General features: G+C 42.1%; 1 protein-coding gene across 3 annotated transcripts in view; it reads left to right on the forward strand.

Moving 5' to 3' along the window:
• The window catches only part of LOC146861238 (sodium channel protein type 2 subunit alpha-like), a 544,972-nt gene that overhangs the window by 202,671 nt on the left and 314,497 nt on the right, over positions 1–27,804 (forward strand). For 2 of the 3 annotated variants that reach the window (XM_085645389.1, XM_085645390.1), the window contains exon 1: positions 23,800–23,884. In XM_085645389.1, coding sequence (XP_085501515.1) covers positions 23,805–23,884 — 80 coding nt within the window. In that variant the 5' untranslated portion in view covers positions 23,800–23,804. Of the gene's footprint in view, positions 1–10,593; positions 10,713–23,794; positions 23,885–27,804 lie in introns of those variants that run through there. The other variant, XM_085645392.1, reaches the window with a different exon arrangement.

The following is a 27,804-nucleotide window of genomic DNA, read 5'->3' on the forward strand; positions in this document are numbered from 1 at the left end:
TCCTGAGTACTCTTTTAATGTATATGCCCGCGTCAGCACACTATTTTAGCATCCACAAACACATTAGGTCTCTTTGAGCACTTTGAGACAGGCTCGCACCCATGCACCAGGTAAGGATACATGCATTGGTTTCTAATATTACAATCTAGTATTTTTTATTTACAAACCATTGTTTACAAATCTGTTACTCACTTACAGGTTTATCACGGGCCTCTTTAACCTTCACATCTTGAGACTTCTAGTGCGCTCTATCAAGTACTATATTTAGTTTACAACATTAAATACCACATAGACAGATTTTCGAGATCTTTCATATTACTTACATTTTATTACCGATATGGAGTTACTGTGGGTTCTTCATAACAGTTGCTAAATATCTATTTTAGGTCGTCCACTAGCAGGGACTTACCACATTTATTTTTTGATTTTTACTTTGTCTTGGATTCTATACAACAGCTTAGGTATATATAAACAACACGTTTTTCTCTTGGCACATATATTTTCTCACTCTGTTCATATCCACTCCTTAATACTTGGTGATATAATTGTTCAGGACAGTTATTCTCAGAAGATTCACTTCAATGGTTTTCATATACTGGTTACTCTTCTTCTTTCTACTTAGTTGGGTCACTCTGCAAGTCTATTGGGTGTATTTCTTTCTGTAGATTATTTCTTCATCTAGTATTTCTCAGGTATTGCTATTGGGCTCTCCACCACCACAGGATTTCTGTATCATTTGTATTGATCTTCAATTTACCAAAGTCATCATGTCTTTGAATGCTAGAACTTATTCATATCCACTATTTGCCGCCTTGAAAAATTAGAGTAGATGAAACACGTGTCGGCTGCCTATGACAGATGCATGTACCTTTTACCCTACGTTATAGGGATTTGATGATTGTTTGGAAGACTTCAAAAATAAGAAGACTTTGGATTGCTTCAAGTTACTGAGAATCGTTGGATTGTATATATACTCTCCGGACTGTATTTAGATGTGTTTTACTGTATAATAATTGCACATTTTCTGTTCTAGAGCTATTGTTCTGAAACAATCACTTCACCCTTGGATGGCGGGGTGTGTGTGTGAGAACCAGCTAGTTACAAATTGTATTGATACATCACTTTACCCCTTCATGTTTGTTTCTATACAGATGTGCAATAATATCTCATAGCCACCATTGCATTTTGCTCATGGTGGAAAACAAACTTTATAAAAATGTACTTTGGGCTACCTGAGCCAAAACTGGCTTAAGGCCAGTCCTGAAGGAGCATGCGTTTGTGAAGCAGTGGCATAGACTGCTGGAACACTTTGCTTCAGACACTGGGGGTATTGCAGATCTTCCCAAGCAGAGTAGACTAGAATGAAGACTTTTCAAACATTTGGGTATCCTGTACTGTTGCTGGTTTTGGTCCCTTTTGTTGTATGAAACATAACCAGCTGAACCTGCTTACTCATCCTAACATAAAGCTAAGCAGAATCGCAGTGGGGCAAGGGGGAGAGGTTAGGAGAGACCTGAGGAAGTTAATGAGCCTATGTTATGTATTTAATTCTTGTAGCCAAGAGTAGGGCAAGAAAAATACAATATTCAAGCACTGGCTAATACACAGGATACGACTGGCAACTCACCACCTCTTCCTCAGCACATTCCTCGACATGGGAAGGCTGCACCTTAAGAAGAAGGTCCAGTTGGAAGATGGAAGATTTGAGGTGGTGTACTCGAGGCTCTACTGGTACGCTAGGGCTGTAACAGCTCTTCTAGGGTAAAATGGTTGGTCTTTTGTTTGACTTTTCCAGGGCTGTAAAAAGCGGAAGCACTCCTGACTGACCCAAAATAACGTTGCCAGTAGATGGAGAAAATAGGGGCCTAGTCATTTTTTTCACCTCTGAAGGACCAAGACACAGTGCTAAGGCTTGCCCAGGGAGGTTGAATCCAAGTTAGGCAAAAAAAGATCTATCCTACTCTGAGATTTTTCAACACTAAAAGCGTGTTCAATGTGGCCGTGAGATAAAGATATCCAGCTTCTTGGAGCCCTGCCCAGCTACATCTTCCTGTCTTGCTCTGCTGGAGGATTTTGAGAGCCAGAACAGTGACTAGGTCTGAAGGCACAATCTGGGTCAAGGGTGAGCCTGCAAATCCATTCCAGTGACAAAGTAATCTCAACAGCTATGAAGTCCAGGTGTGTCCTATTCTGAGATTTTAGCACCAAAATCAGTGAATTTAGTTGGTGCTTGATTAAGACCTACACATCTTTGAAGGACCCTCTCCAGCTTCAGTCTTTGACCTTGCCATGTTGAAGGATATAGATTTTCATTCCAGAGACTAAGGCCCTCAATATGAGTGGCCTACTGATTCTGACGGGCTGGTAACCTCAGTTGCCAGCCTTCTTGGAAATATGAGATCTGTGGAAACACCACAGATTTCTTAACTTTGACCTAAATGCACCCAAAATTCCAGGGTGAAAGCTGGGCCTAAATTAGTAATTATTGGTGGAATTGGACCAGAGGTTGCTGATTCTCCTGGTAATTCTTCATTTCTAAGTGGGCCCTCAAGGTTCAACTCGTAATGGGCCAGAGTCTCCCCACCCTCGGAGTTACTAGTACCACCAAAGTCAGTAAATTCAGGGGTGGGGAAAATCAGACCCATTTACCAGGTCGCTCACAATGACGGCCTAATTCTGAAGGTAAAATCAGCTGCTTGGTGCATCTGAACCCAGTTTAATCACGTTTGGTACAAAACCGTGCCTATGTTCCGGTCAACTGCGAACTCTTATTTTTCAATGGTGCTGTACTTTTCTAGGTGCTTTTTACCTTAAAAGTTTAAAATTAATTTCTCTGGTTCCTGTTTTTAAATGTTAACGATTTTGGCGTCCTTTTGATCATTAAGTATGTCTCAATTTTTCTTAATTATTTTGGGAATTTCAATGTATTCATTTCTTGATTTAAAATTGATGGTGCCACTTGAATTTAAAATGCTCTTCTCTGGGGATCGTGTACTTCTTGTGCCATAGCTTCCATGGATTGAGCACAAACTCTCCATTAACTATGTTTCAGCCTAACCATATTGTGTGTCCTGAGTTGGCAGGAGTCACACCCTCCTAAATTGATAACTCAATTTCAGATACTGTTTTATTCAACTCCTTTTCTGTGATGAGAGGACCTGTATGAACTTGGGGGGAGTAGTATACTCTTCCTTCTGCTACAACAGCTCTTACCATATGTACCACAATTCAGGTTGGTGATGACTCCATCTCTGTCCCACCTCCACTCCGTCCTCTCCATCACCACTAAACAGGTGGTGCAACTCAGCTCCTAATTTAAGGGTGGCTTGTGATTCCTAGTGGGTGCTCATAGGTCAGGTAGTGCTACCGCCACCTATATGTAATGCAGCCATCCTACCTTGAATAGGAATTCCCTGCTCAGCCACACATGCACTACTATGTGACCAAAAAACACCCATCCAGCGGTGCTAGAAGATCTCTTTGGCTGAATTACTTTTACTAGGTTGTACACCACTTACCTGACTCTAAATAAGGCAGTTGCTGTGCCTCCTGGAGGGGGGTCTGGAGGCAAGGCAGAGATATGGCAGATGCCTCCTCCTTCCAGCATCTCAAAATGATAACCCTTTTTTTGCTTCTATGTGAACATCTCTTCAGCTAGCTTCCCCAAAAAGAAACATAAAGGTTTTCATTTGAGAAACCATGCAAAAGGTAAATATGTGCACGCTATGAATCTTGCAAGGTTTTTGGGAAGCCAGTAAAAATGTAACAGTTTTTTTTATTGAATGCCTGGCGATAAAGGACTTGCCCTTGCAGGGCAGTGCAATCTTTCATTCTTATTTTTAAAACCATGTTTGCAGGCATATCCTCACAGGGCAACATTGCAAACTCTCTCCTCTTTAATACTTCAAAAGTAACTAACGTATTATCATACTGTTACATGAGGCCTGCCTAAACGAATCACTGGCCTGAATCTCTAGAACTTTTGTCAAACTGAAAACCTTGAAAATTGGCCATTTGGTGCAGGGGCAGTGCTATGTGATTTTGCAGAGTTCACAATTAGTGCGGCTGCACTTTGGCTTGAGTTGTATTTATGGAATATACCCTCTGACAAGGTATTTTTTATTTCAAAAAATCATATTTTTAAGAGCACGATTAACTGGACCACAAACATGTTCAGTTGCGTGTTACGCATTAATGAGTTAGGATTTTTTAAAATGGATTGGAAGACACTGATTATCTGAGTCTTATTGCACTTCAGCCAGATAACTAAATTAGATATTTCATTAGAATGTAATTCAAATAAATGTGTTATCAGACTGTTGTGCTGGCACAGGACGATGAAGAGGTGCATAGGAGGGTGCAAGAAGAGAAAGAGAAGGTGGAACAGAGGAAGAAGCTCAAGAATTCTGTTGTCTGGGAGTTATTCTCATTCCCAGCTGGAGTGAAGGTCATTGCCAAACTGCTAACCTGCAACCTTACAAGACGGTAATATCCAGTGGGAACATCAAACAGTACTCATTTGGTGTGACGGGAATGAGGAAACTGTCATCTGTCGGATTTCTCCTGTCGAATCCTCGGGAGCGATTCGTGGCTCAAGTGGGTCCACCCCTTGATAGCCTCAGTTCTGAATGCTATAATAGCTCAGAAGATTAAGGTGATCAAGTGAGGGAAGGAAAGGATGTGGACAGCAGGGAGGGAGACCTGAAACGAGAAACAACACTTTGAACACTGGATAATGATCACCAACATAAAGTATACAGAAATTCTCTCTCTCTTATTACCTGTAACAGAAAACAACACAGTCCTGTACAAGAGCACACAAGGAATTGTTCTATCCCTGTCTAGCCATGGTGATGAAAAGGTTGCTGAAATAAAGAACTAGCCAGTGAACACTAGATCATGTTTGTTATAGACACATGCACCTGAGCCTGTAACACCATCAAAGACACACACACACAATACCCACCATCATATTAATGATGCCAAGCGTCACAGGGGAAGAATCTTAGTAAGACCTCACGACCCCCTGTTAGGATACAGCAATAAACAATTATAAACCAGGAGCTGTGATTGTTTAGGAATCTTTAGATTGCGCTGTTGTGTGTTTAATGACCAATAATAATTCTTATCCTGTCAAACAATTCCAAATAGTAGCAAAGAATACTCCAAAGTCAATTACCAATGATGAAACAAAAAAGTTTGTTCAAAAGGCACTCTGTGAATTATTGTGAGTAAAGGCAGTAAGAACTTCCATAGAATAAATGCCCAAATCAAGTTCTGGTACTCAGAATGAAGTTCTGCCCAAGGTAACTTTGCAGACTGAATCAAGATATCCCATCAGCATTTACTTCCCGCCACCTTACCGCACCAGAAGACGCTGTTCCTTCACAGTGTGTCTCTACGATCCTGAAGCAAAATAATCTGCTTTGATTTCAACCCGTCATCATGCACGTTCCTCCTGCTGGAATGTGGAAGCGCGCCGTAGCAGTTCTCCTCCCTGAGCACAGCGCCACAACCCACAGAGCCTTTTGCCAAACTGCAGGTAAGAGCGTAGGGTAGCCCGAGTCACGCATATGGAAGCGTGACTCTCGGCACCCCCTGCGGCACCATCAGGAGCCGTAACAGAAACTCCTGCAGGCAATCTATTCAACCAAGTTGGCGCAGGCCGAGAGAAGCCATCAGATGGAGTTGGAAGTGGCCAAAGCAGGAACATCTGCAGCGCCCACTTCATCGCCTACTACAATCCCTTCAATTCTTTCTGCGCCCTCAGGACCTCCACCAGGACCCACTACATCTATCCCTCCAGCACCACCCTTGACTTCTTAAGCTTCATGACCACTTCAACCACTATTTTTTGTTGGTTGGTCATGTCGACCTTTAAAAAACAAAAATCCAGAAAAAATCATAAAAAGAAAGTTATTTTCAGAATTAATCAAATATTAAAAAGAATAAAGAGCTTGTACCAATATTAACCATATTTTTCAGATAGCAGAAATGCAAGATTGTAATCAATTTAGAGATAAAAGGTAAGTGTGAGGTACTTTAAATATGTGCCTAATAGTAACTTCATATTAAATGGGAAGTTTATAATTAACTACTACAGTGATATTTGATTGTATTTAGAGTGGAGTACACTGCCGGAGAGTGGAGTGGCATAGAGTGAAGTGGAGTGGAGTTTTATAGAGTGGAGTGTTGTAGAGTCAAGTGTTGTGGAGTCGAGTGTCTTCGAGTAGAGGGTCGTAGAGAGGAGTAGCCTAGAGTGTCATAGAGTGAAGTAAACTGTCATAAAGTGGCTTGGAGTGGGGTGTCATAGAGTACAGTGGAGTGGCGTGGTGTGTCGTACATTAGAGTGGAGGGGTGTAGAGTGACTTGTCATAGGGTAGAGTGGTGTGTGTATAGAATAGAGTGGCATGTCGTAGAGTGGACTGGAGTGGAGTGGTGTGACATGGGAAACAACCTTTACAACCCAGTCCTTACAATGCAACATCCTTTACATCGCATGCCATTACAATGCAGCCATTATATCGCATGTCACTACAATGCATGTCATTACAACGCATGTCACTACAACACATGCCATTACAACGCAATATAAGGTACGTAATGGGGAATAGTAATTTTTACCCCTACACTATCCAACACTTACCCTACTGTTGCAGTCACTGGAGTGGGAATAGTAATTTTCACCCCTACACTATCCAACACTTACCCTACTATTGCCCTCACTGGAGTGGGAATAGTAATTTTTACACCTACACTATCCAACACTTATCCTACTGTTCCTCTAAAAGTAATGTGTTATAATGGTATGCGTTGTACTGGTATGCATTGTATTGGAATGTGTTGTAAATGTAGTTTCTTAAAATGAGTTGTGATGGCATGCGATGTAAAATCATGCGTTGTAATGGATGTTGCAATGTAAAAACTGCGTTGTAAAGGCATGCGTTGTAAATGTTTGCGTTGTAACGTCATACATTCTGGGGTGTCATACAGTTTGTTTGACTGGAGGGCGTGGAGTGGGATATCATAGGGTAGAGTGGCATGTCGTAGAGTAGAGTGGCTCGTGGTAGAGTGCACTTTGTAGAGTGTCGTAGAGTGGATTAGAGGGGCAGAGAGTGTAGGGGCATACACAGAAGTAGAATTTTGTATAGTGGAATGCCATAGAGTGGAGTGGCGTGGCATGCAGTACAGTGGAGTGATTTGTCCTACAGTATCATGTCGTAGAGTGTCTTAGAGTAAAGTGGGGTAGAGTGGAATTGTGTGGAGTGTTGTGTAGTAGAGTGGAGTGGCATGTAGTAGAGTGGAGTGGTGTGTGTAGAGATGGAGGTGATGAGGTATCATTTTCAATCACTGTCTTTGAAGAAGAAATACAGCTGAGTTGCTTTCACACTCCACTCCACTCTAGGACATGCTACTTCACTCTAGAACATGGTATTCCACTTTATGACACGCCACTGCACTGTACCACATGCCACTCTACCATATCCCACTCCACTTTACGTCAATCCATTCTATGCCCCTCCATTGTAACACATTATACGATACCCCAATCTATGACACACCACTCCACTGTTCGCCACTCCACTCTACAACGCTCTACTCTTCTCAATGTCCCTCCACTCTATGCCACTCTACTCCACTCAACGACACTCTATGACACTCTATCATACGCCACTTCATTCAACTGCATGACACACCATTCCACACTACAACACGCCATTCCACTCTATGACACACCACTCCAGTCTACAACACGCAAATCCACTCCACTCTACCACACGCAACTCCTCGACACGCTACTCCACTCTACTAAACATCACTCCACTGTATGACATGCCACTCCACTCTATATCCCTCCACTCTAAGACACGCCACTCTATGGCACGCCACTCCACTCTACTAAATGGCACTCTAACTCCACTCTAAACACACTCCACTCTACAACACTCTACTCCACTCTGTGCCCCTCCATACTGGACCACTCTACTCGACTATACAACACTCCACACCCCAAAACTCCACATCACTCTATTCCACTCCAATCTACGACAGACTGCGCCTCTCAAAATACAACCAGATATCACTGTAGTAGTTATAAACTTACCATCTAGTATGAAGTCACCATAAGGCACTTGGTTAACTTATCTAACACTTACTTTTCATCTCTTTATTAATTACAATCTTGTATTTCTGATAGCTGAAAAAATATGGTTACTATTGGTACAAACTCTTTATTTTTTTAGATATTTGATTAGTTCTGAAAATAACTTTTTTTCTTCCATAGCTGATATTTTTTCATCAACAATTCGTTTTTTTGGGAACGGTCAACATGACCAACCAACCAAAAAAGTATTAACAGAAAGCAAGAGGACAACCAAAGGGGGAAAAATTAGAGCTGTTGGAGATGACACTGGTGAGCTATGACAAGCTCCTGGCGTATGGTGAGATCTCTCTCTCCCACAACAATCACGGTATGGCACAGGAGACAGTATGTGGTAATATTGCGTTACTGCTCTTCAATTCATCTTTTCTGTCTCAAGTGATCCACTGGCACTGCGGTACCAGAAGCAGGTATTGATGGAGGGACAGATGCACCAGATGGTGGTGGAGGGGGTGATGGAGTGAAAGAAATTGATTGTGGTGCTTGAGGGACAGATGCAGAGGGTGGTGGTGGAAGTCCTGACGATCAGAAGAAGTTGAAGGTGTTGCAGTAGGCAAAGAAGTTGCTGCTGCAGATGTTCTGCTTCAGCCTCTTCCGACTCCTTCTGATGCCTTCTTTCAGCCCGGGCCAACCTGGTTGAATTGATGGTCTGCAGGTGTTTTCTCATTCCCGTCGTACCAAAGGAGTACTGTTTGATGTTCACACAGGAAATGACCTTCTTGCAAAGGTTGCAAGTTACCAGTTTGGCACTTGCCTTCTTCCCTCCAGCTAGCAATGTGAAAAACTCCCAGACAGTAGAATCTTTGAGCTGCTTCCTCCACTTTTCCTCCTGTTCCTACTTTTGCATCCTCCGCTCCACCTCTTCTTTGTCCTCTTCCAGCACACTGCAGTACTGCAACAACTCAAAGCTGCCTTCTGAAAAGAAGATTCTCCATGTTGGTGAGAACACAAACTTCAACTTTGAAGATCTCAATTGAAATGAGGAAAAAGGGTGTGCACTTCCTGTTTCCTACAATGGGGAGAGTCCTAAACCAATTAAATTCAGTTTAACAAAAGCATAAGCACTGCAGTAGTATCTCAATATTATTGTGGTACAAGTACAGTCTACAAACACAACCTATAGTTTCAAGATTAACACATATACCATTTAAAATATATGGCTAGCCATGAAATCCTACATCCATAATTCCTATAAAATGTAAATATCTGGTGTAAATAGCATTTAAAAATTTTACGAAGGTATCTAAAAAAATAATAATAATACCATATATTGTTAAAAATAACTTTCTTTAAAAAATATACATACAAATTCAATGTAACAACCACAGGTTATAGCCTAGTTATAGTTTAAAAAACCTGAATATATTATTTTGATACAAAACCAACTTAATCTTCACAAACTTTAGAAATTCTAAAGTCATAGTTATAACTTACAGTTATAAACTGTGTCACAGTTGGCACGTTCTAAAGGTGACGCACTTCCATATAGAGTGTTATCAAATTGCTACCCACACTACATTAGCTATAACTTTGCCCTCTACCATGTACGGTATTCTCATAAATGATGTCATTACAGATCTAAAGAGTGTTGTTATGAATGCTGTATTTAACATGCTATGAGTGATCTAATTTCAAAGGTTATAAGCGGTGCTTGAGGAAGGCATGAGTTAAAGTTAATTTAGGGTACTAGCGAGTTGCCAACACCGTACGGAGGTGTGCCACTTATGTGACGTTATGGCCGTGGCACAAATTATGACTGTAAGTTATAACTATAAATTTAGAATCTCATAGATTTGCGTCATTTAGTTGGTTTTATATAGAAATAATTAATTATGCTTTCCTAGCTATAACTAAGCTTTAACCTTTGTTTTTTAATTAAATGTATGTAGCTGTAGATACACACTCACATATATACAAAGTCAGATTTAAACATTTTAATCAAACATGTAGGCTCGTGCATTGCCTCAAGCAATCACTCAAATCAGTGACATGTTTTTGGACAAATTAATGTATGTGGCAAGATGCAGTGTCTGGATTTTGCTTTGTCACTTTCCAGTACAATGAACAGCAATGGTAGTGGGGCCATTTGGCTTGACAAATGGAGCTGGGATAGGGGCCTCAATTGGCCCCCCTCTAGATACATCAATGACTTCTGACTACTGCATACTTTCTACTAAAACAGAGAGTCTCTATTGTATTCTGTGTTCATGAATCCAGCTAAAAACTGGCTAGTCCGAGTGCTGGTCTAGCAAACATCAGCATCTTGTACAGACACCATTATGCAAAGCCAATGGAACATCAGACCATTCTAAATTGTGTATCTAGTAATACATTTGGTGGATATTGAAGAACTTTGTGGTTTAATATTTGGCTTCTCAGTCAGTTGTTAACCTTTAAATGATCATTTTCACTCTGTTTGTGTTTCTTTGCAGACTTTTATAGTATTGAACAGAGGGAAGGCAATCTTCCGATTCAGTGCCACGTCTGCCTTGTACATTTTAACTCCTTTCAATCCTCTCAGAAGGGTAGCTATTAAAGTTTTGGTCCATTCATATCCTTTACAAGTAGTGCTTGTATGATTCATGTTGTGTCAACATCATTTGCCAATTACGGAATCTTGGGTTTTCTGTTATGTTCCTTGAAATTTGCATACTTACCCTGTTCTTTTATCTCAAAGTTATTTTATCTTTCAGAAACTGAAATGTGGTGTTAGTCTTGATATGTTACGACAACCCGGCATCGGTAATGAGGGAACATTGTATTAATAGATATTTTCCAGCAAAAATCGTGTATTGTAGTGCAGGTCACACTGTGCCTTGTCTAAATATCTGTCTAGAAATCTTCAATAGTCCTTGAGTCTGAAGGCTTGCCTTGTTGTGGCTTCATAATAGAAACTTTGCTTCAATGGTTCTCCATGATAGAATGGAATCAACACTTTATTAACCGCACTGGGCAGTCTGCTCTGCACAGCAGTTTAAACATTGTGGCAATCAGTGCAGATTATTAAAAGATGAAGCGTGGATCATTGCATTTAATTCACCAGATGTATTTTTAAGTTCACATTTATTTAAAATACTCGCTGTCCTTTGATACACACATTTACATTTGGATTTTTGTGTTTACAACTAGGCTGACATCCAGTTCTTATCCTACTGAGTCAGTCTCATAGGGAAATACATAGACTTTTTCTATCTTTAAAGGGAGCCCTCTAGTTCCCTCATCTGTTTTTCTTGCCTTCACTCGGTTTCTTACGCCCCCTCATAGGGATTTCCTAAATGTCTGTTATGGTCTTATGAGGGAAGATCCTAGAGCACAGCCTTCTTTTACTGCATGGTTTGCTTTCCACTCCAAACCCCTCCTATTGCTCCACTTTCCTTTTTTGTGTCTATTAGTTTTATGTGTACCAAATCATTGAGGGAATCACTTTTACACATTTCCACGTTGGTTGTACACAGTGAGTTGTTAGTTACTGTGTCAGTACTCAGAGAGAGAATGGAAATACAATGCATCTTATGTTTCTTTCCATTTAGTGCACCCTTAATAACTCAATTGTTGCTAGACTTCAGACTTTTTCTATACGTTGTTTTGAAGAATAGGCAAGCAGGACAAGGAGTATTGCATAAAACAGGTATCCATAGGGCATAGCATGTCTTCCAGAGTATTTTATGTAGGAGACCTACATGAAAACAAAGGGGGCATTGATAGCAGAGAAGGCAAAATCAGGGCTTATAATCACATTACAAGGATGGATAGCCTCACTCCTTTAGGACTAACAGATCATTATCTGATACAATTCAGGATCTTCAGATCCCTGCCCTTCACTTTTTACCCCTAGGCCACTTCCTACTCTTTCTTGGTTTTGGTGAAGGCCAATTTAGACGTCCTTAGGTGGTCTGAACTTACAAAATAGCTCAAATCTATTAAAAACCTTGATGACCCCAATAGTACATTTGATTATTTCATATTCACTGCTGAGGCCACTCTTAATAGAAATTTCCAATACATAAAAGATTATTGGCATGATTAAACTGCACAGTGTATGGTTCTGTGACTCATTAAAGCTGTGAGATTAGCCACCACTCAATCAAAGCTCTATAAAAATGTGCTTATTTCCATTATACATAACTTCCTGCCACACAACATTCTTGCAGCCAAAAACATACTTTCTTAGACATCTGTTTGCCACCATGGAGTCTTTCATCAATCCGTCCTAGCTTTCTAGCAACATTCGTGCTAGCCAGGACTTCTGTGACAACTTTGCTAAATACATTATAATAAAACTATTTATGGTAGAATTTCAACAGGTCCCTCAGCAAATGTACAACCAGTGAAAACTCCACACTTTTGTGCCAAAACATGTTCTGGAACTCTTTCTGCCAGCTTTCCAGAAAGCCTGTGCCTTGCTCAGTTACTGGAACCTCCTGCCCTTTCCTTCCTGAAAGCAAAGGTAACCCATAGCGGAAGAAGATTCTTACTCATTCTTGCCCCTTATCTTTGGAATGATCATCCATTGTCTCTACAAACAATTGAAAAGGGTATGACCTACATGAAGGCTCTAAAAATACAAATAGCTATGTTTTATTAGCTTGTTTATGGGAGTTAGCAGGCATCTTTCTTTCTCTGTTTACTATTTTTGAGTATTTTAGTGCCATGATACTCGTCAGTGTAGGAGTGATATATAGTAACAAATAAGCAAAACAAATAAACCTATTATGGATTGATGGTTTTGTGTACATTGGAGCAGAAGTGCTTGCTTACACTGATTTACATTCTCCACTTAATTCTGGGCAGACATGACCCAACATCAGCATCAGCTTTCTGCAAATATCCGGATATTTACTCACTTGGATGTTGTGTGGAAATGTGCCTTTTCAGGGGAACACCGGTGCAGGGTTCACCCTTAAGTTTGTCCACGGGTCCTTAGACTAACAAATAAGAGATTGGCACTGAAGCTGGAATTCAAAATAACAAGTTTATTAATCACTCATGACTGGGACTACATCAATACAACACCCTCGGGCGCTGTAGGAGGTAGTACATGGAATACAGAAACCATGGGCATTTTATACACAGTTTGTTGCAGAGTAAGTTACAAATAGAAGGTACAGGCCTACACAGGAATAGCTACTGAAAAACATGGGCAGATGAATATCACTTAGTCAACAAAGTGGGAGGGGAAACAGAACTAGACATCAGTAGGATATGATAGACAGTTACATTCTCAAACAGGTGCATTCAAGCAGCTACAGGCCTTTCTGAGCTCAAACATTGCTCTGGCTCAGTACAGAATGAGTTAACTAAAGTTGATGACTCAAGCAGAATAGAAAAGCAGGCAATAGTGAAGATGGCAGAATCACAAGGCTAACAAAATGGATGCTGCAAACAAGATGGCTTCAGTTCATGCTAACAGCAATTATTTTTGATTTCCACAGTTGTAAATACTGCTGTTTGATCTTCTCCCAATTCTGGACAAACACTTAACTCTTGTCATGAGCCCGATACTAGACAAACATAATTTATCCAGGACCCACTCATTTATGGTGCACAAAGCAATGAGAAGACTGGTAAAATACCTTGGGCCTGAGTCACAAATGTATTTTCAGCTTAAGCGTAAGTTTAGGCTGTTAATGTATGCTTATGGCTTAAAATACCTCCATTCACACCTACCGGGAATTCACAAAAGGATTCCAGCCATGCATAAATGGCTGTAAAACTGCAGATTTATTTGCCATGCATGCAAAAAAATTATCAGTAACAAATCTCATTCAAGGGACAGGAAGTAGGTGAAATAGGGCATGGTTAGTCTTGCAGGTTTGGTTATGCCCATAAACTCATATGTTTGTGAGTAGGGAAGACTAGTTCAGAGAGAGCATTGTCTGCTCCCCCGTGCTGTGCTCACGGGAATATGGGTGGCATTCAGCCCAGGATTGGTTATTAGCCCGAGGTTGCCCTTCTCTGAGAGGACAAGTATTGTGGGGAAGGAGCTTGATAAGGTATCAGGGTAGGCCTGTGCAATGGAGTTTGAGGCCGGGGGGCAACGTTGTCTGCTGTCACATGTTTAGCTTAGGGTATGGGAGGAGGGTGGCTTCCACCCTAGGCTATCTCCTTATATGTAGCTATCTCTCCTCGGGTGCATCTTATAATTTTATTAGATCAGTACAGGTGTCTCCTGGCAGCCAGGTATACTTCATACATGTCAAGCTACTGTTTTTAGATTTATTAAACATCGAAATAAAATATGATTCTGATTGGTACAAAAACAAAATAGTATTTGAAATACTTTGGCCTAAAGGCATAGTGTAAACACACATGGGTGACTAAAATGTGAAAAGGATAACAAATTAAAAGAAAAAAAAACATTGTCTAAGAAAAGTATTGGCCCACCCGCCTGGGAACTTTTAGGTGGATGTGTGCATGTGTCAAAGAAAGTGCTATCACTCTTAGTGCAAGAGAGCCAGTGGCTGAAGTGGGTTAGCTCACTGCCTCATGCTGCATGGTACGGTGGCCAGACGCAAAATGTGACTGACTGCAAAACAAGTCAGAGCATAAATATGGCTAATTCAAGTCCCCTATATTTGTTACATATGTATATATTTACTGAAAAAAGATAGGTTAAAGGGATATTATGGTTAGGTGAAAATGTCAAAACATGCCGTTTCAAACTAACAAAACCACTGAGAATCGCCAGTTATAGTTATTGCAAGTAACTATAACTCGCATTCCCACCATGCGCAGTGTTGTCATCAATCAGATGTTGCAGTGATTTTTATCAATGACGTCGTACAACATGTCATGAGTGGTATAATATGGGATGAGGTCCCCAGGGACTTATAGAGGCACTGAGAGGGGGCCTCGCTCCTCTTTTTAAACAAAGTTGAGGTCGGCCAGTGGTTAAATTGTAAAAAAAACAAGCATTTGCAATGCAATAGGTCTCGCATTTACGCGATTTTAAGCTATTGGCATTGTAAATGACAATGCCTTTTATGTATGCTGTAAAAATGAAAACAAAAATAAAAGGCATTGTCATTTGCAATGCCAATAGCTCAAACTCGCGTAAATGCGAGACCTATTACATTGAAAATGCTTTTTTTAAGTTGTAACACTTTTTTTTTTACATTTAAAGCACTAATAGCCATATTATACTAAATTAACACGCATACACAATTATTAAAAGACACAGTAAAAGAAACCCTAGATTTAGCACACACAGTAAATCTTTGACCACAACATTAGTAACACAGCACCAGATGCTGCTAACCTCTGCAAAAGGTTTGTAGGCAAACGGACAGAAGAGTGCTAAAACCCACGCCCCCACTTCACTTCTAAAGTGAACACAAGGAATGTTTACGGTGGAACAAAAGGATCTTATGAAACTTGTGCTTATCTCGAGCAAGCGCCTTCCTCAAAGGCTCTGTGAAAACTAGCTGAAACGCGAGAATAAGCCCCCAGTAACAACACAGGTTGTTTATGGGCTGTTACTAGAGCTATTATAAATATTAAACCAGGAGAAATTAGAAGTTGACCCCCAACGACTGTTTAAACCTATGCACAAAAATAAAAAAATATGAGACACACACTGATTTGCAACAGGCACAATAAGCTACAAAGTAAAAAGAAACAATGCGATTAAGGTGGTGCAACCTTTTTAGCCCCTGGCACAGAGTAATGTTGGAGAATAAAATGTGAACTAGGTCAAGTTTCCCTGAGCAGCAGACAATCACAGCTGCACTGATACTGATTTCACACCTATATGTGAAGTAATGGTGATTTCACACCTATATTTGCAGTGATAGTTACCTCACACGTATATGTGTAGTGATAGTGTTTTTATACCAATATCTGCAGTGATGGTTATTTCACATCTGTATGTGCAGTGATAGTGATGTCACACGTATAGCTGAAGTAATGGTGACCTCACACTTATTTCGCAGTGATACTGATCTCACATCTATATCTGCAGCGATGGTGATCTTACACATATATCTACAGTAATAGTGATTTCTCAACTTTAGCGTACAGTTATGTAAGTGAGAGAATGGAAAACTGAAAATATTGTGGCCCAATTTACTAGACCACTGATAATAAGGGCCATAGTAGTAATAACAAATCCTTTTTAATGGTGAAAATATTGAAATTATTTGAAACTCGACTGGTTAAATGTCCTTTATAAAAGCTAATAAATAGTGTTAAAAAAGCTATCCAGTGTCTCAGGTTCTAATTTAGTGTTCCCTCCATAATACAGTGGATTGTATATAACAGTAGAACTGTGATTATTTGCTGCGCAAACCCATAGTTCACCCTACTCCTGTGTGTTTAGGGCCCAAAAGAGAATATGCATTCTACTGATCAAAATAGCTTTAAATCCTACTGAGAGATAAAACATAAAGCCCCACAGTACAGCGGACATCAGGAAGCATGTGTAAGATAGCTCAGTGAATTGAGCAGATACTGCAGAAAACGGTGTGCAATGTTAACGTTTCAACTTTATCTCCACAATAAGCGGTGTGTCGGACTTAATACTGTGAAGGTTGATTAATTCTCAGAAGACTGATTATTTGACATGCCATTTTCATGGTAGTGTAAAACGCTGGGCCCCAAAAGCAGGCAGATTGCCCAGAGGTTATATGAATTTGTAAACGTGTCGCTTTTATAAAAAATGTTGGAGAGAACACGGAACCTACATACCATGTAGAACAAAATAGGGGCCTGATTACATTTTTTTTTTTTTGTTTTAATAATAAAACGTAAAAGTCCATTTAAAAAAAACAAAGTATTAACATTCATTTGCCAAATAATATTTACGGGTTACCACTGTCCTGGTACCGGAAGCCTTCACTTTAAGTAAATTGCACTTCACCCGTGACTAGGCTTGAAGCATGTTAAGGCCGTTCCCTTCACATGAGATTAGTTGGTGAGTAAGCAAAGTCAACTGCATAGATACCCGATCAATAGTTACGGGATAGTAACGTTTTGGTACTGAAATCCTTCCATTATTGTTGAAAATTGCCATAGCCGAAATAAGCCATAAAAACGAAAGTAAAGCATAAGCATTTTAAACCCGCATGGTTCGCGTGCGATGTGTTGTTTAGTAACAAAACTAACAGCAAAGCTAATAAATAGTGTTACAAAAGCTATCCAGTGTCTCAGGTTCTAATTTAGTGTTCCCTCCATAATACAGTGGATTGTATATAACAGTAGAACTGTGATTATTTGCTGCGCAAACCCATAGTTCACCCTACTCCTGTGTGTTTAGGGCCCAAAAGAGAATATGCATTCTACTGATCAAAATAGCTTTAAATCCTACTGAGAGATAAAACATAAAGCCCCACAGTACAGCGGACATCAGGAAGCATATGTAAGATAGCTCAGTGAATTGAGCAGATACTGCAGAAAACGGTGTGCAATGTTAACGTTTCAACTTTATCTCCACAATAAGCGGTGTGTCGGACTTAATACTGTGAAGGTTGATTAATTCTCAGAAGACTGATTATTTGACATGCCATTTTCATGGTAGTGTAAAACGCTGGGCCCCAAAAGCAGGCAGATTGCCCAGAGGTTATATGAATTTGTAAACGTGTCGCTTTTATAAAAAATGTTGGAGAGAACACGGAACCTACATACCATGTAGAACAAAATAGGGGCCTGATTACATTTTTTTTTTTTTTTTTTAATAATAAAACGTAAAAGTGCATTTAAAAAAAACAAAGTATTAACATTCATTTGCCAACTAATATTTACGGGTTACCACTGTCCTGGTACCGGAAGCCTTCACTTTAAGTAAATTGCACTTCACCCGTGATTAGGCTTGAAGCATGTTAAGGCCGTTCCCTTCACATGAGATTAGTTGGTGAGTAAGCAAAGTGAACTGCATAGATACCCGATCAATAGTTACGGGATAGTAAAGTTTTGGTACTGAAATCCTTCCATTATTGTTGAAAATTGCCATAGCCGAAATAAGCCATAAAAACGAAAGTAAAGCATAAGCATTTTAACGTGAAGAGTCCTAAAAAGAAGGTGATGGCATGGACGAGTAGCTGATCGCCCTGATCCAGCGGTTCCAGGTCCAGCAGCACCGTAGCCCACTCCAGACCTGTGAGATGGTGGCCTCGCTCACCCTCACCTGCAAACAGGTGTAGACGGGAGTCCGAGGGAGGGAAGGGGTAAGGGAGGGTGACGAGGTGGGCTTGGGGCAGAAATGACGGCTGGGGGCTTGATGCAATCTATGCTCCGGTGGTTGTAGGCTGGGCCTCTGTCCACCTCCAGAATGGTACGGCTTGACGTCCTTCAGCTGCCATGGTTGCCATCTTAGCTGCCAGGCCCTAGTCGCCTATAGTGTCTGACAGGGCAGTATCACGCGGACTGAAGTCCTAAAACAGGTCTGGAAGCTGCCTGCAGGTATAGGGGCCGACTCAGCATTTCGTACTTGAATTTTAGATAAAATGAGCATGGCTAATGGTGCCACCTATTATTCAATTACACTTCTGTTTGTGCTGTGCGCTACTTAAGGAGTTCATATATTGTACCCATGCTGTATTCTGCACAGATCTGAGTTTAGCCATTAAAACCTCCTTCAAATTTTTTTGCCGAGCTCCATAGCTGGTGGCCGCCTCAAAACAATGATGCAGGTTTAAACCACGAGAAGTTCCTTCGTTACCGCAGTAAGTAATGTGTTCTCACATTTCTGCCTGTGTTAACCTGTGAGCATCTTGGGGCATATCAACAAGGGCTTTATCTCTGCTTTTTTGGCTTTAAAAGCCAAAAAAGCAGAGATAAAACTAGCACCCTATCAACAACAGGGTGCTAACACGCAAATTTGCATGTTAGCACCCTTTTACTTTACGCTTCCACTTGCAACTCTAATGAGATGCAAAGGGGGCGTTCCAGAGTAAAATAATAGGAGAAATGTCGCTAAGCGACATTTCTCCTATTATCAAGAATGTCGCTAACCCTGTTAGAGACAAAAAAAGCAGCGCTAACCGCGGTTAACGCTGCTTTTTTACGTCTGCTAATTTTCAGACTTAGCCATGATATCCTATGGAAGGAGGATATCATGGCTAAGTTTGCCTATCCCTATCAACAAGGTAACGTGTGATTATCGCTGGGTTTCCAGCGATAATCTCACGTTAGCCTGTTAGCGAGTAGATTTTTATCGCTATTGAGATAAGCGTTGCTAATAGCACGCTATCTCAGCGATAAAAATTCACGCTAGCCGGCGATAATTATCCTCACGCTAAGAGCGCTGAGCGATAATTATCGCCGGTTGTTGTTGATATGCCCCCTTGTTTGTCTCTGAGTAGTGCTAGGAAGTCCAGAGCAGGTATGCAATTGGCGCTACGACGTAAGAAACATGGGGCCATATTATCAAGAACAGCGATAACATTATCGCCGCTTTAGTAGCAGGAATCTGCCGCTGAAACGGCGATAAGGGGCTTGATAATATGCCCTTGAGAATTCCAATAGAAGCCCAGGTTTGATGTCCTTGACACCAGAACATGGGCTTCTCTTGGAATTCTCTAGGGCATATTATCAAGCCCCTTATCGCTGCTTTAGCGGCAGTTTCCTGCTGCTAAAACGGCGATAATAATGTTATCGCCGTTCTTTATAATATGGCCCATAAATTTATTACAGTTACCTGCCTCGGTACTTCGGAGGACGCAGAGGGAATCTGTTCGTGCCTGCTTGGGGGCAGGTTGGCAAGGCGTGTGTCCGAGTTGCTCTCTGGTGTGTGCCTGCTCCAGTGCCCACTAGCGGAGCTGCGTTACCGCTGTGCACCAAAAGGCAGCCTCGTGTGAATAAATAACAAACATTGACATGTTAATGATGTTGAAATGGCGTATGCTGTTGTGGAGACAGGCTCTTTGTCAAATGCTCAATAAGTGCATTCCATGGCATGTTGTCGAGGAGAGCGCTACATCTAATACGTATTCGAGTTTAGGAATGGCGGTGGTGTGTTTGGGGAAATCTGTCTGAGCGACACTTACAAAATCCCGGGGGCATCTAATGAGTGGTGTTTATTGGCAATTAGGGTGTATGCGGTACATGTGGTAAACTTGCTGAAAATGAGGGATGTTTTAGGGATGAGTAACGTGGTGTGTTGCAGAGAGGGGGTGCAGTGCCTTCTTGTGCACTAAGCATGCCACCCTTCCCCTTTAAGAAACCCCAACAGAGGAGTCCACCGTCATCAAAAGACGGATTTGCCATTTAAGCAGTAAACTGAAAGTTAAAGTCGACCCCTTTGCCATGGGCTTCTAGAGTATAAATTGCTCCCATTTTTCAAATGCTCCTCCAAGTGATTCTGAAGTGTAAAAAAGCACCATGAATGTCGTTTGCCACATGCCAGGGCGAGCGCTTACTACGGATATCAAAGGTGACTGTCCAACCATTCTGTAACTGAGATATTTCGTTACACTTACAGGACAGAGTAGTCCGGTATTTTGAAAACCTCCGCATGGTTAAACTGTTTGTATCTAATTGTTTTATTGTACACAGAGCGAGTCGATGATATTCGATTGTTTTGTTGAACTTTGATCAAACCTGTGCTCACTTTCACTTAAATAGAAGTCATTATTCAAAATGAACCGTATTGGAATAGGAGCCTAACGCTTGCTAAGTGACCGGGGTTCTACAAGGATCCCGCCTCGCTTCTTCTCTGAAGGGCATTCATTCATAAGACACACTGTAATGTGTAATGTTTTCCGCATAATTATGGATTTGCTGTATCTGCCACAAAATCTACCATTTCCTGCATAATCGCCAGATTTTAACAGAAATATTTTATTTTTTGCTCAAACAGATCAAAAGTTAATTAAAACGTAGCAATACATGTTGCCGGACCCACAATAATGTGCTGCATAGGTAAATACGGATAATGTAAACGAAAGTAAAGCATTAGCATTTTAAACCCGCATGGTTCGCGTGCGATGTGTTGTTTAGTAACAAAACTAACAGCATTTATAGCCGATAAATATCAGCGGGGTACCAAAGTGAACAAGCACACATCCATGCTTTTAAGGCACGGAGAGACTGATCAATTTGCCTAGAATCGCAGAATGTTGAGCCGATGGCGAGACTCGAACCTATTTCCTTAGTTCCTAACTCGGCTCAGTGTTACGTAATTAACACATGGCACGCTGCGTGTTCCAAAAGTTATTATCCTACTATTCTTTTTGTTCTGTCTCTTTTAGGTTGACAATGAGCAAAAAAAAAAAGCAAAGGAATTACCTGATAAAGTTTTCTTTCCTTGGCCTTAATGTTGCCAGTTGTGGGTGTGCTGGCAGAGGAGGCTGGGTCTGCGCAGCAAAGCGGCCGGGCGGCCGCGAAATTGAAAGTGATCGTGATCAAAGCGGCCGTGCGGCCGCGAAAGTGAAAGTAAGTGCGGCGCGCGCGCCCGCGCACATGCACTGTAGCTTTAGGCCACGGCAGCACTTTGTAAAGCCCAGATATAAAATGTCTCTTCGAGCCTTTGGCTCGCGAGACCTAAAAACATAAGTGCTGAGGCTCTCGTCAGGAGGCAGCTTGCACCAGCCCATTGCTCCTATTAGGGCCACCTGTAACAGAACGTACTACTAACCGTGGAATCATACAAGTGGGGAGAGGATGTGACGTAACGGCCAGAGCTGCCGACTTTGGAGCTGGGGAACCAGGTTTGAGTCTTAGCGTAGGCTCAACATCCTGTGATTCTGAGACAATCCCTTTATCTCTATGTGGCTACCAAAAATGAATGTGTCCTTAACTGGTGCTCATGAAAAGCGCTCCAATACCTTTGCGTCACGTTCCTGCTATGAACGCCGGTATTGACGATTAAGTGCAGGTTCGAGCACAGGAAACCACGGACTCTAATTAAGCACTGCACTCATCACTCTGTCGTTATAGGTAGGACCGAGTTACCATTGGAAGATCGTTTTTTGATATTTAATACCAAATAGTACATATTCATATATATTTGTGTATGTGCGTTTGTGAATTACTATTTTTTTCTAGGCCTCTTTTCATCACATTCTAGTTTATGGTTGAAATTTAATTCCCTTTGTTGTTGCTTGTGTTTGCAGCATTGTACAGTGAAAACACTTTAATTCGAAATTCTGCTGAAAAAAATAAGGAAGAGATTTTGAAGGTTGCTTTCCTTTAAGATCTAGATGCTAAATGGGCGTGTGTGAAAAAAAGAGATAGTGGGCATCAGATACAGAGGCAAAGCGAACTGATGAAGACAAAACGGCGGGACGGAAAGGTTGGAACAGGAGATCTTGTTTATGGCGAGGACCAGCAAAGAAAATAGAGCTGCAAAGATAATGTGTGGAAATTTGAATATAATCGGTGTCATGATACATAGTGTGAATGTATGGATAGAACGGATTAGTTGTGGTGATGCCAGGTGCAAAAGTGGAAATAGAACAGTAGAACTAATGCAGGGTGGTTATGTGGCAATAGAATGGGAGAGACGATTCGGTGTCTGAAGGTGGGAGTTTAGCAGTGAATGAATGCAGAGCACTGGAGTTGGAAATAGAACACAAGGCCAGATGAAGTGTTCGAAAGTAGGACGTAGGACGGGAGATGAAATGCATGGTGCATAGCTATAAATAGACGGGAGAGCTGATGCCGAGGAGGAACTACAGCAGGAGAGCTGGTGCAGGATTCGAGATGGAAATAAAGCAGGAGATGCAGGCTGGTTAATTAGAAATACAGCAGACAACTCCTGAGGGGTTTGGAAATGGTACAGTCCAATGAACGCTCAGTCCAGAGGTTGAAAATAGAAGACGGGAGCTGATGCATGGTGCAGAAGTCGATATAGAACCTGATGCCATGTGAGTGTAAATAGAACAAGAAACAGGATGCACGGTACAAAAGTGTAAAAGAGAGGTGATGCAAGATGTGGAAATAGAAGTAGGACAGGGGAGCTGATGCACGAGACCAGAGTGGAAATAGAATACGAGACAAGATGCATGCATTGTAGTATAAACGGGAAGAAAGCTGGTGCTGCGACTAGAATTGAAGAGCTAGTCTGGAAATAGACGCAACTCTAGCAATGGGCACTCTTATGCCTGCTTCAAGCATTCGTAAGGTTTTGATGCAGTAACGCCGTAGTAGTGACGCAGCAAAATCGCATAGATTTCACAGCGCCACTTCTACAAGGCTTTTCTGCGTCAGAACGCCTACCCTGCATACATTATACCTGTTGCAGGTATAATGTAGCGCAGGGGTTTACAAAGTGACGCATCTGCCCAGATGCGACACTTTATAAATATGGCGCAGTGTGCCACATTTTTTACGCCGCCGCAGAGTCACAAAAAGTGAAGCAACAGCAGCATAAGGGCCTCATAAATGAGGCCCTCAGTTTGCAAAGTGTTACTCTTACTTGAACCGGCGTAGTAGGAGCTTCGGTTTGGTAAAGCAAAAAGGTTTCCCGTTTGCCTGTGATTATAATAAAGGGTCTTGTTTGTCTTGTTACATGCAGTACATGATTTATTTTCCTCTGGAAGTAGTTGTGGAGTGCAGGATAAATAGATATATGGCTTGCCATGTAAATGTATATACATTATAAATGTTGATTTGCCAAATGGATGTAAACTGTTCACTAATGCATGCTAGAGCTATCTGAATTCGAATGTTACTGTTATATCCTTAACTACAACTTACATTATTCAGCATGCTCATCATGTGCACTATTTTGACCAACTGTGTATTTATGACCCTGAGTAACCCACCGGAGTGGACCAAGAATGTAGAGTAAGTACAATTCGGTTTTTCGAACATTTTAATGCTTTTCTTACATTTTTAGCGAATTACGTCTGTATATTGTTGGCAGCTACTTAAAAGGAACACGTAATTGTCTCTAAGCTGAAGTGTTTTGATTTATTGCTTGGATTTAAACTGTGATCATTATTACAGAGCTTCCGTTACCTCTGGGCGTGGATGTGCATGAGACTGATGTGTGCACTTTACAGTGACTTGTGCATTCATGCACTGTTGAACTTGGAAGGGCCTCATTTATCAGGCCCTTACGCGGCCATTGCGTCACTTTTTGTAACGCTGTGGTGGCGTAAAAATTGAACCACACTGCGCCATATTTAAAAAGTGACACATCTAGGCAGATGTGTCACTTTTTAAACCCCTGTGCTGCATTATACCTGCAACAGATATTATGTATGCAAGGTGGGTTTTCGGTGCAGAAAAGGCTCATAGAAGTGTTGCAGTGAAATTTATGAGATTTCACAGCGACACTTCTACGGCCTCACTGCATCTAATCCTTACGCCTGCTTTAAGCAAGCATAAGGGATGACGCAGGCCTTTTCACGTGTTGCTTGCCCCATGTGAAATGACACATTGCTGGAGTTGCGTCTGTTTCCAGACACACTCCAGCAATGCGCCATTTTTTCACCACTGATACGTCAGAATTCCTGACGTATCTGTTAATCCTTGCAACATGGAGTGCCGTACAGTAAATGCAGCGCATCCATGGTGTCGCAAGGAGGGCAAACTGAAAAGTGTGGCATCGCTGTCTTACAGCAGCGATGCAACACTTTTCATACATGAGGCACAGACGAGAGAAATCATCCATTTCACTGTTATTTTTTTCCATACTTTTGTCTACTTCCATACATGAGGCCTAACTCTAGAGAGAGTGAATTTGTTGATTTCCCTGATTGACCATGCACAGTTTATTTTGGTTAAGGGTGTACAAAGTTGCAAAGTGTCCGGATTTATTTTTCTTTTTTATTGCAACCTTTGCAAAGGTTTGTGGAAAACTTTGGAACTTTGGTAAGGTTGTAGTGTTTCTTCACTATGCCTCTTCTGTTTGAAAATCACAACTTTTCACACTGAGGTGGCATTCACCCACACTTAACAGTAACAGGATGATTCTGTATAAGATAATATTATACCTGGGCAGTGAACTTCGCTCCTTTCGTGGAGTTTGCAGAGTTTTCTGCACTCTATGCACAGCGGAGCGAGCGTAGTTCTGAAAAACTCCTCTCCGCAAAGCGGAGCAGAGTTTTTTCCTCGCTCACCAACATTAAGTTGGTGAGCGCAAGTGAGGAAAATCCACTGCTAGACCACTTCACAGTTAAACTTCTCAACGTGGGTGGTCATGGGTGGTCGCGACTGCTCGCATTGAAAAACCATCCGTTCGCGTTGAGGAAGCTGCCACCCAAGTAGAAAAACTACTCAAGCAGCAAAAAGAAGCAGAGCCCTCTTGTTACGCTGTGTATGGTGCCGTTTGCTCAGATTTTCCAGCTCCAGCGCTAAACATCAGCGCGAACGGCACAACCTGACGCATAACCCCGCAAACAATGCCCAGGCCTAGATATTATTTGCAGAAAACCTGTAGGGTAATTTAGAGTTTGGCAGATGGGTAGTTTATCACAAACCTGATACCTATCCCTCCTGCCTTATTACAAATGTCATAGAATATAAGGCACTTGTAATTAGCTAACACTAGGAGAAGATGGACGGAGTGCTGAAACTTTTCAGACACTCACCCCCAGTCACAGGTCTTGGTTGAATCCATCATCATTCTTTAGTTCACTTTGCCACCCCAGTTCAGACACAGCTATATGCAAATCAGTCTTGACCCTGTGCCTCATGGGAACAGTCCAACCTGAACTGCCAAGCCATGTCTTCACTGGACCGGAAACAAGCATCCTGGGACTGGTTTTCGGGTAACATCCTTTATCAGCCAGGCTACCTTGAATCCAGTGGCAAAGTGAGCAACGGACCCACGTCTGGGCATACCCTGCCAACTTAGGGCAAACAAAGCAAACACTAGGGGATGATGGCCGGAGTGCTGAAACTTTTCAGACACTTGTCCCCAGTCACAGATCTCGGTTGAATCCATCATCATTCTTTAGCTCACTATGCCACCCCAGCTTAGACACAGCTATATGCAAATCAGTCTTGACCCAGTGCCTCATGGGAACAGTCCAGCCCGAACTGCCAAGCCATGTCTTCACTGGACTGGAAACAAGCATTCTGGGACCGGTTTCTGGGTAACACCCTTCATCTGCCAGGCTCGCTTAAATCCAGTGGCAAAGTGAGCAAGGGACCTATGTCTGGGCATACCCTGCCAACTTAGAGCAAACAAAGCACATACTAGGAGATGATGGACAGAGTGCTGAAACTTTTCAGACACTCACCCCCAGTCACAGATCTGGGTTGAATCCATCATCATTCTTTAGCTCACTTTGCCACCCCAGTTCAGACATAGCTATATGCAAATCAGTCTTGACCCTGTGCCTCAAGGGAACAGTCCAGCCCGAACTGCCAAGCCATGTCTTCACTTGACCGGAAATAAGCATCCTGGGACCGGTTTCTGGGTAACACCCTTTATCAGCCAGGCTAGCTTGAATCCAGTGGCAAAGTGAGCAAGGGACCCACGTCTGGGCATACCCCGAGAACTTAGGGTCAACGAAGCAAACACCAGGAGATGATGGGCGGAGTGCTGAAACTTTTCAAAACTCACCCCCAGTCACAGATCTGGGTTCAGTCCATCATCATTCTTTAGCTCACTTTGCCACCCCAGTTCAGACACAGCTATATGCAAATCAGTCTTGACCCTGTGCCTCATGGGAACGGTCCAGCCCAAACTGCCAAGCCATGTCTTCACTGGACCGGAAACAAGCATCCTGGGACCGGTTTCTGGGTAACATCCTTCATCAGCCAGGCTAGCTTGAATCCAGTGGCAAGTGAGCAAGCGAACCACGTCTGGGCATAGCCTGCCAACCTAGGGTGAACAAAGCATACACTAGGAGATGATGGACGGAGTGCTGAAACATTTCAGACACTCACCCCCAGTCACAGATCTGCATTGAATCCATCATCATTCTTTAGCTCACTTTGCCACCCCAGTTCAGACACAGCTAAGCAAATCAATCTTGACCCTGTGCCTCTAGGGAACAGTCCAGCCCGAACTGCCAAGCCATGTCTTAACTGGACCGGAAACAAGCATCCTGGGACCGGTTTCTGGGTAACATCCTTCATCAGCCAGGCTAGCTTGAATTCAGTGGCAAAGTGAGCAAGGGACCCACGTCTGGGCATAGCCTGTCAACTTAGGGCGAACAAAGCAAACACTAGGAGATGATGGACGGAGTGATGAAACTTTTCAGACACTCCCCCCATCACAGATCTGGGTTAAATCCAGCCTCATTCTTTAGCTCACTTTGCCACCCCAGTTCAGGCACAGCTATATGCAAATCAATCTTGACCCTGTGCCACATGGGAACAATCCAACCCGAACTGCCAAGCCATGTCTGGGACCGGTTTCTGGGTAATATCCTTCATCAGCCAAGCTAGCTTGAATCCAGTGGCAAAGTGAGCAAGGGACCCACGTCTGGGCATAGCCTGCCAACTTAGGGCGAACAAAGCAAACACTAGGAGATGATGGACAGAGTGCTGAAACTTTTCAGACACTCACCCCCAGTCACAGATCTGGGTTGAATCCATCATCATTCTTTAGCTCACTTTGCCACCCCAGTTCAGACACAGCTATATGCAACTCAGTCTTGACCCAGTGCCTCATGGGAACAGTCCAGCCCGAACTGCCAAGCCATGTCTTCACTGGACTGGAAACAAGCATTCTGGGACCGGTTTCTGGGTAACACCCTTCATCAGCCAGGCTAGCCTAAATCCAGTGGCAAAGTGAGCAAGGGACC

Source organism: Triturus cristatus, chromosome 3_1 (genome assembly GCF_964204655.1).
Source record: "Triturus cristatus chromosome 3_1, aTriCri1.1, whole genome shotgun sequence".
Classification (NCBI taxonomy): domain Eukaryota; kingdom Metazoa; phylum Chordata; class Amphibia; order Caudata; family Salamandridae; genus Triturus; species Triturus cristatus.